The sequence below is a fragment of the Diplotaxodon limnothrissa genome, linkage group LG7, assembly GCF_057381915.1.
Source record: "Diplotaxodon limnothrissa isolate DT_005_m linkage group LG7, D_limnothrissa_male_GT1.1, whole genome shotgun sequence".
NCBI classification, from domain to species: domain Eukaryota; kingdom Metazoa; phylum Chordata; class Actinopteri; order Cichliformes; family Cichlidae; genus Diplotaxodon; species Diplotaxodon limnothrissa.
This window is the reverse complement of record NC_140602.1, coordinates 49,067,590-49,085,916: the sequence shown is the minus strand read 5'-3', so window position 1 is coordinate 49,085,916 and position 18,327 is coordinate 49,067,590. Positions and strand designations below refer to the sequence as shown.

General features: G+C 38.1%; 1 protein-coding gene across 1 annotated transcript in view; it reads left to right on the top strand.

Moving 5' to 3' along the window:
* brinp1 (bone morphogenetic protein/retinoic acid inducible neural-specific 1) overlaps positions 1-17,038 on the top strand; it is an 82,872-nt gene extending 65,834 nt beyond the window's left edge. The window contains exons 5-7 of the mRNA XM_085358326.1: positions 4,890-5,126; positions 8,959-9,181; positions 15,898-17,038. Coding sequence (XP_085214452.1) covers positions 4,890-5,126; positions 8,959-9,181; positions 15,898-17,038 — 1,601 coding nt within the window. The remainder of the gene's footprint in view (positions 1-4,889; positions 5,127-8,958; positions 9,182-15,897) is intronic.
* Positions 17,039-18,327: the final 1,289 nt, after the last annotated feature.

Here is an 18,327-nt window from a genome sequence, read left to right as displayed (position 1 = left end):
TATATATTTATTCATTTATTTATTTATTATTGCATTTGGAAAGACCCATGCAGCACAGGAAGTGCTTTTGCAAACGCTTTTTGTATTTGCTCAAATGGAAAGAAATGTTGATGTGCATTTACAGAAAAGTAGTTACTTTATAATAATGAGGAACACTTTAAATGATTTCCTATGAAGTCAGAAACTGCAATGTCCATTTGTGTTAATGCTGTTAGACTATTAGGAGTACATATAACTGTAATTTTCCTGATATTATCATTTAAGTTATTGTACAGTAGATTGTCTAGAATTCAGCAGGTTTATTTATTATAAGAAGAGTGTAAAGCAAAAAGGCATTTCTCAATACAAATAGATGAACAATATGTCTGCGTTTAGGGACGTTTGATGTAAAATTTGGACTTTTGATCTGATGTGTGTACACAGCCCATCGTGACACTTTGAGGGCAGTTGTATGTTTTATAACTGAAATGGGAATGTCAGAGCTTGTCATATGTCTGCCCCCCCTCCTCTCTGGGGTTCTCGTAAAACATGTGATTTCTGCAAGAGGCTGCAAAGGGTGTGCACGTGCGCATGTACATGGGCGTACGCGTTTCTCTGTGTGCATGCGCACGATTGTGTGACTAATACAATATCTCACCAGCCGAAGCCTACTACTACAACTGCTGTGCAGGGATACAAGGCAGCACATGACAGAACAGCTTGAACAGCGCAGCTGAAGTGCACATGCAGCCAACAGCAACCACCTATCTAATTACTTGCTGAAGCCGATTTTGTATTAGGACTAAAAATCATTTCTAAATTCTACTTAAATGGATGAACACTGTTAAAGTGTTAAAGTGGGGAAAAAAAGAAACACTACAAGTCTGCATTGGTGTCCTGTTGTGATGGTTTACAAAGTCAAAGGTGGGCAGAGAAAAGCAATCACCAAATTACTTTTTACTCTGACCCATCATGTATATCTGTGTTCTGTGTGCAGCACAACTGACAATAATTCAGCATCATGTCGAGCTCATCCACCTCTCTAGACCGCCTGCCCTGCTCAATTCAGCAACTGCTTCAGCATGCAATTTCAGCAATTCCTCTTTTTTCAGATAGCAGGGACAGCGAGCTCTGAAGGCCAAGACCATTTTTATAAGTAATTTGTGCTTTTACAATGATTGCTGCACCTGCGTCATCAAAGCTAAACTTATATAGAGATATTATGTGGGACATATGTTTGGTCTTTTCACGGACACATATCATGGATTTGCAGGCTCTTGCATCTCAGTACATCATAAGGTATGTTGTCATTTCATGAAATATCTTTTTTCTTTTTTTGCTATTTCATATATACACATTTTATTGTATGCTTCTGTACCACAAAAACCACAGGAAAGGAAGGAAAAAACATTTCAAATGTGTAAATACTAATTAAACTCACAAACAATTATTCTCCACAACATTTTTTTTTTAAAACGTACTGTAACGCTAAATTTTGACATCTCAAGCTGCTTCCCTCTAAAGTGCTTAGAACACTTACGATAATCTGTGATAATCTACTCACCAAAGATACACCAACACATTATCCATTTGAATGCTAAGTACACCTCATTCAGAACTTTAAAAAATGCTAACGTATTCTGAGAGCTTAGAATAGCTCCAGTGGAACATGTTATCCTCTGTCAGGCCCAACACACACATACACCTACACACACAGAGGCAGAGACCTAAAGCGCTTTATGCAAAGAAATGAAAAGTGGATAAATAGCTACTTCAGCTGCACCTTTACCTCATAGCTTGCTAAGAAATAGGCAAACGCAGCAAATCTCATATGGTGTATTAAGTATATAGGATCAGCAAGAATGGCTGGGTAGGCCTAGACTGAAGAGAAACAGACTCTTATCCAGTTCAGAGGTCTTTGGTTTTGTATCATGGCTGTACCGATAACCTCCAATGGTAATTTAATGCCTCCATTGAAGTAATGCACTTTATTGCACCAGTGGATTAAGTAATGATTATTTTGTGAAATTGTGGCCACACAATGGTCAATTAATCTTTAATGAAACTGTAACTTATGAGGCGGAGCGTGGCTTTCCAATAAGCAGGCAACTGCTTGCCAAAGCAGTTACAAGCCTCAGTTGCGGCCTACACACCCTATCTATCACCATGTAAAAATAGAGCACTCTCGAAAAAGACACAATGAAAAGGCGAAGTCACACTTGCAGAGTCTCAGATTTTAGCATTCATGGAATGGTAGCGGGCCTATATCTTCCAAACTACGTGAAGAAAATATATCAGCCTCGGATGTATGCAATGAGATTAACTGCCATTTTGAGGTGCTATTTATTTATTTAGAGCAAGCCAGGCACATGGGTTGCAGGGAATTATTTGCACTGACAGAGCATGAAGTTGGGGGTTATCAAAGAGCTGCACAAGAATTCCAATACAGTACAGTTTCATTTCAGCATCTCCTCCTTAATCATGGTAAGTATAGCTCCAGTATGTAGTGTTTTCCTTGACATGCACCTGCCTCAGAGCCACATAGAGAGAAGGTTTAAACCTCATTCATTTTGAATGTATTCACGTGTTGTTGCACTAACACAGCAAAGCCGAGTAAGTCACAAAGATAAATGTTTTTACTCTGATTAGTTTCTCATTTCATTTTTGGCCTGCGGGTTTTAATTCTCTCTCTCATTCTGCAATGCACTAACAAACGCTGATGGATTTACTTTCTGTTCATGACATCATTCTGCACACGAGTAGAAGGACAAGACACCACATTTCCAATTCTTGAGTGTATGCTCAGTGCGAGAATGTAGAGGAGAGCAGACGAGGTGAAGAAACGGGAATGAGGAGAGTGATTGATGGAGTGAATGCGAGCCAAAGGATGATGGAGAAGAGTCAAAGGGTATGTGCATGTGTGTGGCCAGTAGGAGTGAGTGTAATGAAGTAAGACAGTGGAGATCTGTGGGAGGCAGAGAGAACGGGACATAAACAGTGAGACTGGAAAACAAGAAACTGTAAGACAAATAGTTCCTGCTGCAATTGTCCTGTTGCAAGAGTGATATCGGAAAAAGAAAATATGTACATGTTGATGCAGAGATTGAGGTATGAGGTATGGTTAGACAGACGAGGGAAGGGGGGAGGGCTGAGGCACTCGGTGTTATTGTGCACCCGGCCGCTGGCACCAGCACTGTCAGTGAGCAGCGTTGATCCGTGAACTTGCCATCTGGATTTTCCCACAAATCACATTAAAGTTTCAAGCCCAGGAATACATCAAGCTAAATGAATATTGGATCCAGACAGGCCTGATGGAGAAAAAGCCCTGTGCAACCCAGCTCTTTTGTGGTCAGACATGATCTATTCATCCTCTTTACTCCCACCATCCCTTCTTCCTTCTGTTCTCCTCTTCCCTGATAGGCAGTGGTTCTGATGAGCTGTGCAGGAGAAAGGCACTTATTATTAAATAGGTACATATTACAAGTACAGACTCTAGGACAAAGAATATGCGAGTAATTAAATTGTTGCAAAAGGTAAAACTACTTGCAGAAACCTGAAATTTGATCTAAAGTAACATAATCTAAACAAAAATATCCCTGAATATCAACCTTTATATGAATTATAAAACACTGCAGATTGAAATAACTAAACACAGCGTGCATTAGTTTTAATTCTTTTACCTGAAATCAGCTTATGTTTTAGATCCCACTTATTAAGGCCTTAATCTGTTTCTCAATTGCACACAGTTATACGTTTATTGTAGAGTATGTTGCAGCTAGAAATAAGGAGGATTAATTGCTGCATGTGCATACATAATAAGGGACACTTTTTGACACCCTGACAACACATTGAAAATGATTCATGAGCACAGTATGAAATTATATGCTTACTTTCCCTTTCATTTTAGCAACATTATGTTGACTTTGCATAAATGGATTTCAGTTTTCACCGAAAGGTGAAAATAATATGTGTGTGGCAAAAATAATGCAATCATTCATCATTCAATAACATGTTTTGTTCAGGTTCCTGGTTGCATATTTTCTGCTGAAGCGCTGTTTGTGCTCAAGTAAAAGCCATTAAGAAAATATGGCCTCGCCAAGATTCTGTTTCATACAAGAAGGAAAAAAATCTATTTAGTTCTTTTCCAATCCAGTGGCTTGTAGAGCTAGGGATTTATTTTCCCCAGGCTTGGACTGAAGAGAAAGCCTGTACTGTTAGTTGTCCAGGCTTCAGTTGTGTGAGATCCCCAGAGTGAGATATGGATTGGCTTGGAGTCTAGAAATTATAAATACCTTGTCAGTGATAGTGAAGGCTGAAGAGGTTCAGCTTCAGCTCTAAATTGGGCTGAAGAACACGCATTCAGCTATTGAGATTTCTCTATAATTAGCAGAATGCTGCATAGTTTGGGTATGCAAACCACAAGCAAGTATGAATGGTAAGACACAGTAAAGTACATGCATGCATGCTAGAAAACGAATGCTGTGGGAGATAGCTTCACTGCTATATGCGAACCAATACGACACACAAGAGCAGGCATAAATCAAGGATTTATACATTGTCATCGTGAGCGACCCACCATAGAACAAGCAGTTCTAGCTGAACAGAGAAGATTGCTGGAGCACATCCTTTAGAAAAAATAAATGAGTACTTATGACACAAAGCAATCTTAGAGCAGTCAGTCAATTCATTGCTTTTTCCCTCTTTTCTGGTAACTTGGTCTGTGGAGAGATGCCGTATACATCTCAAGATACAGCAGCATGACAGACAACATTTACCTCATATTTTTCAGCATATTTTTAGATATTGTCTTTTTCAAGATGGTTTCTTCTATTATATTTTCTTCTGTATTTTATTTATTATCCCATTGTGTTTTTTAAAAAACCCCTGTTTCACATTTATCTGTTTTTCAGGCCTGCAGGTTATTTTCCCAGAATACCTGCAAGAGAAATTTGTCCAGTCAGCTCTGAGCTACATTATGTGCAATGGAGAGGGGGAATATGTGTGCCATAACAACCAATGCATCTGTCAGTGTGCCGAGGAGTATCCCCAATGCAACTGTCCTATAACCGACATCCAGATCATGGAGAACACCCTGCTGGGGATGTATGAGTCATGGGCAGCCTCCTACAAAGACTTTGAAAGCTCTGGTAAGCTTGAATATCCTTCTAAATATGATAAGAATCATCAGATCTCATGTCCATGCATTTAAAAATTAATCTTTTTAAAATTTCTTCTTTTTTGTTTTGTTCAGTTTTACAATTTTCTATGAGAGACAAACTGTCATACATTTCGCCCCTTTAATTCTGAAGTGCTTATCAAAATTTGAGCTGAGGCAGCTCTGTGTTTTTTCCAACCCCCCCGAACCCATATTAATGAAAAATAACGAGCACCTTTAAAACTAGCATACATTTATATTATGTTGCTGCAAAGGGTCAGTAGCCTTGGCAATCTTGATGATCAGTCTTCATCCTCAACTAAATCGATGCATTTAGGAGGAGATCAGAAAAACACTCACATGGGACTGTGACTTCTTTTTTTTAATGACAGTAAATAGCAAAATGATCACGTAACCAGATGCTAATTACACAATGTAAAGGTGTCTGTAGAAGTGAGTGCAAATGCAGGCACAAAGGCGGCAGTAGAAGTTTGGACACAGCAGAGAAAAAACACATATTGTGCCTTATTGTTTTATGGCAAGGCACCATGTATATCTATTATTAATACGAAATAAAAGTGTCTTGATACAACCTGCCAGCAACAGATAAATATATTTATGCACCATAGGGGTAAGTTAATGTTAGTCATGAAGGTCACTGAGTGCAGTACATCTTCAAAGAAGTACTTGAAAAGAAAGAACACTGGAAGAAGCCAAATAAAAGAACATAACTTCTTTTCAGACCAAAGCACAAAGAGTTGTGCGGCCTCTGCTAAACATTTGAAAAATAAATGCTTGAGAACAGGTTCAAAAACCTCAAAGCATCAGATTGACATATGATATAGACAATCTGTATAATTCAGCATGTGTAAATGTAATGACAGGGCACATTCAGTGCCTGCTAATATTTGCAGCACTGGAGTATTCTGCTGCTTAAACTAAATGGTACACCAACATTGGTTTGTGGAAATGTTCTGTAGGTACTATAGAAAAGAGAGCTGATGTGACACTACACGATTCATTTATTGCTTAGCATTCCTTTCAAAAGACAGAGCTGTGGCAGTATAACATTACTGGCTGTGAGAAAAGCTGCAGCTGCTCTGCTTATGCTCATTTTAGCTGTGACTGTTGCTTTGTTGATATTGCTCAGACTCAGCTGCATTTGTAGTTGAATGTATTCAGTGAATTTCTCTCATTAAACTTAGTCAAGAAAAACATAATTATGCAATACATGCTTGGATTTTACAATAGTTTTTTTTTTTTTTTCAGATATAAAACAACAGTCAGGCTATCAAACAATGCCTGTATGTGGTTAGTATGTAGGTAGTTTATCTGGGTATATACTGCCTCAGCACTGAGTGAGAGCACTGACCAAACTGGTTTATCTACTTATTTAGCTACAGTGATTCCCAAAGTTACACCTGTTCCTTATGAAATAGGCTATGCAGACATTATTGTGGCTGAAGATAAAACGAAGGCAATGAGCCAATACGCAAGTTATTGCAAAGTGCAGTTTTAGTGTGAAGTAAACTTTGTCCTATGGGATCCAAAACAAATGTTCACATACACAAAGATAACCCAAGTAAATGCAAAATGAATTTTTACAAAATTAAGTATGTTTTCCGAAAACCCTTGGGGATCCTAAAGATGAGTTTTTGGCAAATGTGACATGAGCCTTTGTCTTCTGGTTTTCACTTTGGAATTCTCCCATGGATGCCATTTTTCCACAGTCTCTTTCTTATCTTTCTTGTTGAATCATGAACACTGACCTTAACTGAGGCAAGAGAGCCCTGCAGTTCTTTAGTTGTTGTTTTGGCTTCTTTTAAGACCTCCTGGATGAGTTGTTAATGTAGTCTTGGAATATTTTCAGTAGGCCAGCCACGGAAGCTTCACCACTGTTTTCTTCATTTGTGGATAATGGCTGTCATCATGGTTTGCTTGAGTCCAAAAACCTTAGAAATGACTTGTAGCCCTTTTCAAATTGATGACTTTGCTTCTCAGCTGTTTCTTTAAATTGTGGCATGATGTGTTGCTTCTTGAGACATTTAAATCTACTTCACTTTGTCTGACAGGTTATATTGGACTCTTTGATTCAACGTGCTGGTAGTAATCAGGTCTGAATCTGGCTAGAAAGGGGGACATTTGATTTTTTGTTTTGTTTTGTTTTTTATGTAGGGCTTGTTAGGTCCTTTTGATAAATGAAAATCATGAATTAAAAACATTTTAATTTAGTTGGGTTATCTGTGTATAATAATTAAACTTACCCAGTGATCTGAAACAGTTAAGTGTGACAAATATATTAAAACTACAAAATCAACACGAGGGGAAATACTTTTTTACAGTACCATAAAGTGCTACATCTGAGTATAATTTAAGGTCATTTTTTAAAATCTACAAGCTCCTGCTACATAGTTTAGTTTATCTAATGCCACATCAATTGATTTTCTTTGATTGTCTCAGATTTTTATTTTTTATTTTCACTTTTTTATACAAATGGCATAGGATATCCGTACAATCTGGTGAAAAATACATGTGATACAAAACAACAAAGTGAAATGTAATGGCACAATGGGTGAAGTATGGTTACATTGTGAGAGCTTTAATCTCTAGATAAGGTGTGCTGGATGGCTTAAGATAAGGACTATGTGGAAGCACTTTCAAGGAAGGAGTCCTTGACGGCTTTGAAGCCTGTATAAAAGGACTTGGCAACTATTAAACTGGCATTGGGAGTGACTCAATAAAAGCGATGTTTTTTGGTGGGAGAATCAGATATATCTGAATACTGAGTGCTGGAGACACCCGGCTTTTCTAGGAAAAGGGAGGTACCTGACATTTCTGAAAGCTGGGTGGAGGGATATGGCAAGTTCAAAACAGGGGAGAAGAAGAAATCTGGCTTCTTTGAAGAAGAAGAGGAAAGGAGCTCTGATATGCCTGTGCGGAGGGTGGAGGAAATTCTGACATTTCACGGCAATGGTTGAAAAGGGGTTCTCAACTGTGGTTAATTCTGTTAAACTGTCTTGAGGAGGACTGCAGGAGGGTTCGGCTGTACAACTGCATCTCTTGAATATGGGATTTGTTGTTCACGAACAGAGTGGAGCAGTTTTTAACTGTGTCCAATAATATTTATGTCATACTTTTCATGGTAGACTATTGCATCAAGTTTATAGCTTTAACAAACTTTTTGCATTTATAACAAACACTATAAATGCAAAATTATTGCTCTTGTTGTTCGTCTACTTTTGAACTGTATTCAGTTTAAACTGTAGGAATTAAAATGTTTAATTAATGAGCTTAGTATTAAGGATGGATGAACAATGAGTTAATCTGAATTAACTGACTCAGTTGATTAGCACGCCAAATAAAAGCCTCTTTGTCCATGTGTATTTTTGTCCATTTGTATTTTTCAAGCATCTTCATGCTCATTGTTGCCAAAAATTGAAGCTATCGTTGAAAACAGCAGTTGTCTATGGAGGAGACAAACAAGAATTTTTAGAGGCAGAAAGAGGGACACAAGGACAATCATCACCACTGGTTGGAACAAATTTGTTGAGGCAGCAATCTTGAAAAGGTGTCGGGGAGCACAGAGTGAGAGGGTGTTTACTGCGCTGAGAGTCTCATTTCTCTTCAGATACTCACAGCAGTCGAAGTACAAAAAGCACAGTACAGACATGAAAAAAACCATGTCAAACCTCACGTTTGAAGATATAAACTTGGAAACTATAACTTATAAAACGTACTTTGTTGCAAATATTACAACAACAGTTGTCTCCAGCTGTTTTTTTGTTTACTTTTGTTCTTTTAACGGTTCCCTCTCTGTCACCTAGATGAGTTCAAGTCATTTCTGAAGAGGCTGCCCTCCACTCATTTCCTCCCCATCAGCAGTGTGCATCTTCTCTGGGGCAGCGACTGGGATTTGCAGGCCCGCTACAGGCTTCTTCAGAGCTCCCTGGAGGTGCAGCGACTGAAGATCCAGCGCACCGCCCGCAAGCTCTTCAGCCTCAGCATCCGCTGTCACCACAATCCCAACCACCAGATGCCTAGGGAGAGGTGGGTAAAAAAAAAACTTAATTCAATGTTCTGTTCAAAATTAGCTATGAATTTACTCGGACAAGCCTAAGGTGCTGTTTCTGGTCTTAACATTTTTGGGATATCTGCTTTTTTAAAAGTAAAAGAAGATATTAAAATGTATCTTGCAGAGGAGTGACGTATGGGTTCTGTTTTATTTGGTGCTCCTTGAAGCGTGCACAGTGAGGATGACATCCATTATACATTTTAACTTATGGTTCTGTTGTTTCTGTCCATCAAGTCAACTTAGTGCTGAGGCTTGCACGTGCCGAAAACACTCTACCTCACTCTTGTATTTCACTTTGCAATCTAAAAGGGGGGGAAAAAATAGCTGTGGGAGTTTTCTTGATAGGTCATTGCACACATCTGTCACCACCTACTGCAGTTGCAGCTTAAGAGCCTTGCTGCGGATGTGCCATTGTGTCAGCGCTGCATGAAATGCCAGGAATTTTCAACCATCCACTCTAGCAAATATCAGAAAACACTATGCAAAATATGCAAAGTTCCTGGCTTCCACATGAAACACCCCCAAAACTGTTATGTGTAGGGGATGTCACCACATAAATGGAAACAGAATCCGTAAAATATTCATTTAAGTGGTCTGAAAATGAGCCGCTGTCAACTGTCACTGACAGAAAAAGAGCACACCCACATTTGTGCGTGAGAGTTGGCAAAGGTTTGTTCTGAAGTGTTATCAAAGAGCTGCAGTATGCGCTTCCCCGTCCATGGAGTATGCATCAAGAGTGCCTGATGGCACTGGAAATAAGAGCTGCATGTTTATTTGCTTGCTTGTGTAAGACAACTTTGCATCAGATGAAGGAATTATTTGGTTTTATTATAACCGTGTGCATTTGCAGTACATATATACGTACAACATTAAGATTTTCCTTTCCGTTAAGATATTACCAACAAGGACTCCAGTCCTTCCATTTTTTCCAGTCAAACTATAACAGATAGTCAACGAAGAGACTGAGGCAAAGTTGAAGGCCTGTGTGTTTAAGATGTGTTCCAACGCATCTTCATGTCAGTCAGGCTGTGAGTTGATGAAGATGTGAAAAAAAACTATATTGCTTGGTTCCAGAGATGAAAAACTGGTGCATCGGGATTCGAAATGACAGCAACACACATCCCTTGTGAGAGATCATTTGTCCCCTCTCCAGTTCATACTGTATATCAGACCCCTAGTGGGAAGGATCCACTTGCTATTTTGCATTATTCTACTTTGAGAGTAGTGTTCATCAACCTCCGAGATATTTTACTGAAGAAAGAATTGTATTTGTACAAGCTTGCTTTTAACCCAGAATGTTTTTAACCTTACCAAACTATGATTCAGCGTAACGAAGGTAAACCTTGATAATACCCATCATCAATATGTAACTGATAAATTAAGGTTAACCGTTAATAGTTTGCGAAAGGTTAACAAATCCTATAAACATTATTTCAGCTGATATTAAGTTAAAGTTTACAATTGTTTAAAAGCATATGAGCGGGTGGCTGGACTGTGAACCTGAATAAACCTGGAACGGCTTTTTCCACTACTATTGTATTTCTTTTTTATATACAGGATTCACTTTTGCTTTTCTTTAGTTTAGTTGTTTGGTTAGGTTAAGGAAAAGATCATGGTAAATGGTTTTTAACCCTGCATGGCTTAAGATTATCTAGTGCATTCAGACTTCACTTTTGTTCTTTGTCATGCCATGTAAATCTTCATTATGAAGCCTTAATAACAGTGAAATGCATAAAATTGACAAAAAATATACTTCAGGTAATTGTTACTGTCGCTTCTCAGGATTATGAAGCAATACCTGATACACTGTAACCAGTGATGGGAATAATGGCGTTACAAATAACGGTGTTACTAATGGCGTTACTTTTTTTCAGTAACAAGTAATCTAACTAATTACTATTTCTATCATTACAACACGGTTACAGTTACTAACAAGAAAACGCGGTCCGTTACTATTTTTCAACAAGCAGACGGTTGAAGCTGTCTTCAGCTTACCGCTTCTTATATCAGTTGCACAGAAGTAGCTGTAAGTAATCTGGACGCTACAGCCTTAAGCAGCTGCGCGCGCTCCCGTGGGCAGTTATCACTTTCTGGCAGACAATTACTTTTTGGCACAACACCTCGAGCTAGGGGGCAAAACAATCGCATGAGTGCTGCTGTTTGACTGAGGAAGAATAAAGTAGTCGTGGTAAGCCAATCACATGACCACTTCAAGATGACAAAGCAACAAGGTGATATATACCAGTTTTTAAATTGTGCTGAGAGGCCACGTAAAACCAGAGTCATGATAAACAATATATACGCGGCGTTTTTTCCTCAATCGTTTCGTCACTTTTACTGTCTATGGACAGCGCTAGCAGACACTCTCTGCTTATGAGCAAAAAATTAAAAAAACAAATGAACCAAAAAACAGCCCGTTCCTGTTGGTGGAAAAATGCACCATGTCGACCAATCAAAAAATTATATGGCAACATGACATTGTTTAAGGAGAGGGGGAAGTTTCAGGAGTGACGGCGAGAGAGAGAGAGAGAGAGAGAGAGACAGCAGAAAAAGAGAGAGAGTGAATTTGGAGATGTGAGAGATTTGTGAGTTTAGCGTGTTTGGAGTGTGTAGTTAATGTGTTGTCTTGTGTAGTTAGTGTGTAGTGTTGTGGATAGTTTTGTGTTGTGTGTCAGAACAATGAGGCGACTGCTGTCTCCAGGTAGAAACAGGAGTGATACACCTGCTGCTGTCAGACTTGCAGGCATCAGGCTGTGATGTTCTCCTTTATAGTGGACATAAATTATTTTTTGGAGTGGCACAAATAATTTGTGTGGCATCTTATTGATGCAGAACAGCTGATTGTTCTGTAAACAGTTTGAATGGTTATTAAAAAGGGGTAAGGTAAATGGCTGCAAACAACTTTGTTTGCAAAACCTGTGCATAGGATTTTAAAATTGACAATTTATATTTACATTTAAAGTTATAAAATATGATTCATTAAACATGTTTGTGGTTGTTACAGCAAAAATATAACTTTCTACTCGGATTTTATGTTTTTTGCCTGATTTTAGATCAATTGTGTTAATACAGTATGTCAAAATGAAAACATAACTGTAAATTCAGACACGTGAGGTTGTGCTGAAAAGAATGATACCAAACAAGGCAAAGTAAATAGTTTTTAAAGGTGAAATGTAGAGGTCAAATCAAAAGTACCTAAAAATGGCCAATTATACTCTGGACCCCAGAGGGTTAAACATTTTTCTTAAAGTAACGCAATAGTTACTTTTCAAGTAATTAATTACTTTTAGAATCTTGTAACTCAGTTACTTTTTTGAAGAAGTTACTAGTAACTATAATTAATTACTTTTTCAAAGTAACTTGCCCAACACTGATTATAACTGATAATATATAATTAATAATGTAAATTTGTATCATAAAATATAACAAATAAGCATAAATTCGAACATCACAAATGACTAAACATTCATTCTCATTTTATTGTCTGTTAACAATTAAAATAAATGACACGCTACTGACAAAAGTTTCATAAACTACTTTTTAATATTGAGCATTATGAGGTGCTACCTGTTGTTGGGAAGAAGAAATACAGCAATGTGACAGCAGAGTTAATGCTATTAAATTACAAGTATCTCAGTGAAACAAAGATTAGAAAGGGAGAAAGGGAAATCATTCCATTAGATTTGTTAACGCTAATAAGACAAATCTAATATCAGGATCTTAGCTGCAAATACCAATATGTAATACAAAGATGATATTAGATCGGTAATTTATGAGAAGGCTGTGGCTGCGTGTTTTTTGCAATATGGTGGAGTGAGAGAAAAGGAGATTAGATGTGAAAAGGTGAAGTAAAATCTGTAATCTAATTTGGGATCATGCAAACATAACACATACATATATAACTTAAAGGAGAGGGGAATATTTATCTATAGCTGGTGATAATCAGTCTGAAAGGATGAAGGTATACTTGTTTCTGAGTCCAAGTAACGATAATAAAAACTTGTTAATATTAACTTACCAAACAATTTAATACATTTTAATCTGCGTTGTCCCTTTACTAGTGCTTGCTACATAAACCCAAACAATAAACACATTTATACATACAAAGACAGGAAAATGAACACATCTGTTTTCCTAATAACATATACTTACAGGTATTCTGAATATCTGATAGGATTTTTATTTGACATGATGAGTTTATACAGTATACAATACTGTACTAAAGTTTTGACCCAACGCTCATTTGTTTATATTTTGGTTGGAAAACAAGAAACACCTGGAACAATTTATTGAAATATGTATACATGAAAAATACCGTAAACAAGGCAAAATAGAGTTTGTATTGTTGTACAGTTTTTTTTAACACAAGCTGAACTAGGCAAGTTTTCTAATGTTTAAGCAGTTTTGAAAAATAGTCCTCCAGGCTTCCTGAAGGAAATTCCAAGGCTCTTCTTTAAATGTCAGCTACCTTTTGTTCCATTTTCTGTCAAGCTGTTCCCACACTGCTAATTCTGAGGTCCGGCTCTGGAGAGGCCAATCCTTGACTGTTCTATTGTGTGTTTATCTATCCAGGTATGCTTTTACTGCATGAGCAGTATGTTTGGGATCAATGTCACGCTGAAAAATGAAGCTGTTGCCAGTCAGATGTTTTCAGATGGTATTAAATGGTGAATTAAAATCTGATGGTGCTTTTTTGTGTTCTGTGGTGTTGGGGAATTTTTGACAAGATTCCCAACACCACTGACTGAAATGCAGCCCCAAGCCATTCAGTTTGATTCAATTGAATTTTATTTATATAGCACCAGATCACAACAGCTGCCTGGAGGTGCAAACCATGACATAGCCTTCACTGTGTTTTACATATGGCTGTAGACACCCACCATTCTACATATTTCCACTTTGAATCAAAATTTTAAATTTTGATTTATTACTCTATCAGACCTGTTGCCACCAATCTTGTGTAATTTGGCATGCCTCAGCCTTTTCTCCCTGTTTCCCTCCTGAAGAATGGCTTCTTGACAGCCACCCTTCCACTGAGGCCATTTCTGATGAGGCTTCAGCGACCAGTAGCTGGATCAGCTGAAGGGCCAGATGCATCTCTCAGGTCCTGTGTCTTTGCTGGATTTTTTCCTATTTCTTAGGGACATGGCTTATAGCTGCTGTTCATCTCCTGTAGACAGTTACAAAGTGAAATATTTCTCTGAAATTGGTACATAAAATAAAGGTCCAAGTACTAAATTGATCGAAAAAGTAGGCAATGTCTACAGATAAACCTTTGAAAGACCTTCAGGAAGCCTGGAGAACTGTTGCTCAAGACTGCTTTCTTGGAAGCAAAATGTGAAGAAATGAAGAGTTACTAAGGACTTTTTCCGATATACAAATGTAGAGTTTATACAGATTTTTGACACAGGTATAGTATTTTAGGAAAACAAAGGCATTCGTATCAAAATAACACAGATTCAGCTAACCTTTTGCACCATGCAGAATATTTTGTGAGTAAGAGAGCTTAAAAAATTCAGCCAAACATCATCAAGGAAGTAGTATGCTGTATGAATTGCAACGACAAGTAAGCTTATTCACTGCTTTGAAGAAGATCCTGGGTTTTCCACCTGCATGGTCTTTGTTGGGTTTGTTTTCTGACTCTAGTCAGAAGTATTCTTTGTTATATCTGGTATTCTTTATTTTACTCTGCCATTTTGACCGGATATTGTTATTCCTTTTCACCTTTGTCTAACCCATTCACCTACTTTTGTGTTCATGCCTCTACAGCATTCTTCAGGAAAGAAATGTTATGTGTCATTGTATGTTGATGAGGGATTGCCATAAAGTCTGTCTGTCTGTCTGTCTATCAATCAATCCATATCTCAGTTTGGAGCTCATCATAGAGAAATCAAAGTATGTGCTTCCATTGTTCGCTTTGGTTGATCTTTTCTTGTTATGGTATCACTTGTGGCAATGTCATATATCATTGTCAGTACTTAAAATAATTTACTTGTCAAACTAACCTTGACCAGCAATACTTTCTGAAATCAAAATTCAGATTTCATCTTCTACAGTCAGAAAAGAAGTTCCAGTACTGTCAGGATGACAAGGAAGGATGTCTGATGGGGGCAAAGACAAGACAGGAATATCAAGCAATGCTTTCCACCAAAGGGAAATAACCGGCCCTATCTACTAAAAATTATGTCCCTATCCAACCCCAAGGCACTGTAAATTATGCTGCAAAGCAAACACATTTTCTAGTCTTATATCAGATCAATTGGAATTAATATTATGGATGTATCTGTTTTAACTCTAGCAATGATCTTTTTCACAACCCAAAAAAGTACATTTAGTTAATCACAGCAAGTGAAAATGTAATGTAGAAGTCAAACAGTAATACAAAATTAAGTGAAAATAGTAATAGTCCTACCGAGGAAGACAAACCCAAGTTACCAGGGTGAAATTATGCCTCACACATGCCTCATTCACTCCATCAACTCCTCAGGGTTCTCTTTAATATGCTGGCCTTTTGTTGGAGAGAAAATATACTTTCTTTTCCTGATGAGAATTTAACATGTATACATTTTAACTTTATAGGCATTTACTGGTGTGCGTTCTTTTCGCTGTTCTTGTCACACTAGATTGAGATTAAAATTTCCTGATCACTGCTAATGCTCTTATGCTTTTTTTCTGTCTTTTGCCTCTTTAGATCTGTGATGCAGTGGCTCAACAGGGTTCAGTCTTTCCTGTACTGCAATGAGAATGGGTTTTGGGGGACCTTCCTGGAGAGCCAACGGACGTGTGTGTGCCACACAGGTGTCACACTGTGCCAGCGACCCATACCATGTGTCATAGGTGGAAACAACAGCTGTGCCATGTGCAGCCTGGCAAACATCTCACAATGTGGCTCATGCAACAAGGGCTACAAGTTGTATCGTGGTCGCTGTGAACCTCAGAATGTGGACTCAGAACGTAGCGAGCAGTTCATCAGCTTTGAAACTGATCTGGACTTTCAGGACTTGGAACTCAAATACCTGTTACAGAAAATGGATTCACGTTTGTACATTCATACTACTTTCATTAGTAATGAGATCCGACTAGAGACATTCTTTGACCCACGCTGGCGTAAGCGCATGTCCCTGACTCTCAAAAGTAACAAAAACAGGATGGACTACCTCCACATGATAATTGGTTTATCAATGAAGATCTGCCAGATGCGAAACAGCAGCATTGACCCCATGTTCTTTGTTTATGTCAACCCATTTAGTGGTAGCCACTCTGAAGGCTGGAGCATGCCCTTTGGTGAGCATGGTTACCCACGCTGGGAAAAGGTACGGCTGCAGAACTCCCAGTGCTTCAACTGGACTCTTGTATTGGGTAACCGGTGGAAGACCTTCTTTGAGACGGTGCACATTTATTTGCGTAGTCGTGCCAAGGTCCCATCTGGCCTCCGCAATGATACAGGACAGGGCCCGGTGGACCTCGCAGACCCGAACAAGCGCCAGATCTACATAAAAATCTCCGATATCCAAGTTTTTGGTTACAGCCTGCGCTTTAATGCAGACTTGCTTCGTAGTGCTGTGCAGCAGGTTAACCAGTCATACACACAAGGTACACAGTTTTACTCCTCCTCATCTGTTATGCTCCTCTTATTGGACATTAGGGATCGGATAAACCGTCTAGCGCCTCCCTCTGCACCTGGCAAACCCCAGCTGGACCTCTTCTCTTGTATGCTAAAGCATAGGCTCAAGCTCAACAACAGCGAGATGATTCGAGTGAATCATGCATTGGACATGTACAGCACAGAGATATTAAAACAGTCTGATCACCTGACTGCTAAACTCTGTTGAACATTCACATAAGGACAGCAAGTTTAACAGAAACACCCGACAAATGAACTATGGGGGTATATTACTCTTACTTTTTTTTCTCTTTTTCATTTTTTGACCTTTTCTGCCTTTTGATGTAATATTAACTTTGTAAGCATAATTCTTAAAGAGAAAAAGGAAAAGGCAGTGATGCAAAGCTTTTCTGGCGTATAAAGAAGAATACTGAAACAACTATATGGACTGTATCATATTTGTCCCAGCATGTCTGTAAATCCCTAAAAGAACTTAAAATGAGAAAGAGACAGAAAAAAACAACAAAACAAAACAAAAAACATGAAATTTATGTACTGGTAAAAAAGAGGCCTTGATTTTACTCTGAGGGATCAAAGGTTATATCTGAAACTGCCATTCTTTATTGAAAAAAAAGGAAAAAAAACATTTTTAAAAGAAATAATAATAACACAAGGGCAGACCAGATATCACTTCATTCTAGCTAATGAGCTAATCGACAGTTTAATATTCAAAATGTTTATACATTGTAAGGATTAAGTATCCCTAGTGAGTAAGTAGTCAACACATTACTGATAGACTTTATTACATTTCAGACCCACGGTGAATCTGCATTGCTCTTTGTGAGTTATGAGGCACTCTGTCATTGTTCTGACACATAAGGCACACAGCAGGGCAGTAATGGATAGTCATGTCAAAACAAAAGCCAGCTGTTTATATATACATATGTGGTTGAATGTGTGTGTATGCGAGAGCGTGCGCTTGTGTATATCCTTTTTATTATTATTATTATTATTATTATTATTATTATTTGGCTTGATGCTTATTGCTGTTTGTTAATTGAATGTGTCATTTGAGATTGACTCCAGTCTTTGCTAATTCTTGCATTTGGAGCGCTTCTTCCCGTGTTTGAAATTCAAGCTGTGTTTTCCACAAGGCAGTACCTCCTGGTGCGTGAGTGCAATATTGTGGTCTGAAGATTTAACAATCAATGCTATTTTGTACAGCTTTGCAAAATGTACATGTTGTGACTGCTGATTTGTGGAGCTTTTTAGCACCAAGAGCAAAATGTAAGCATTCATCATTCAGGCACGTTTGCAAGACAATTTAAAGCCATACACTTCCCTGAGGTAGACATAAAGTAAAGTAAGTTCATAACCTTTATTCACTTCATAACACATGGAAAAAATGTTCAAGTTATATGTTTTTGTTTTAGTCCCTCAGCTGATTTCAGATAAGAGCACAGCAAAAGGGAAGTTGACAGAGGAGAGTGTATATTATATTGAATAGGAATGTCTTGT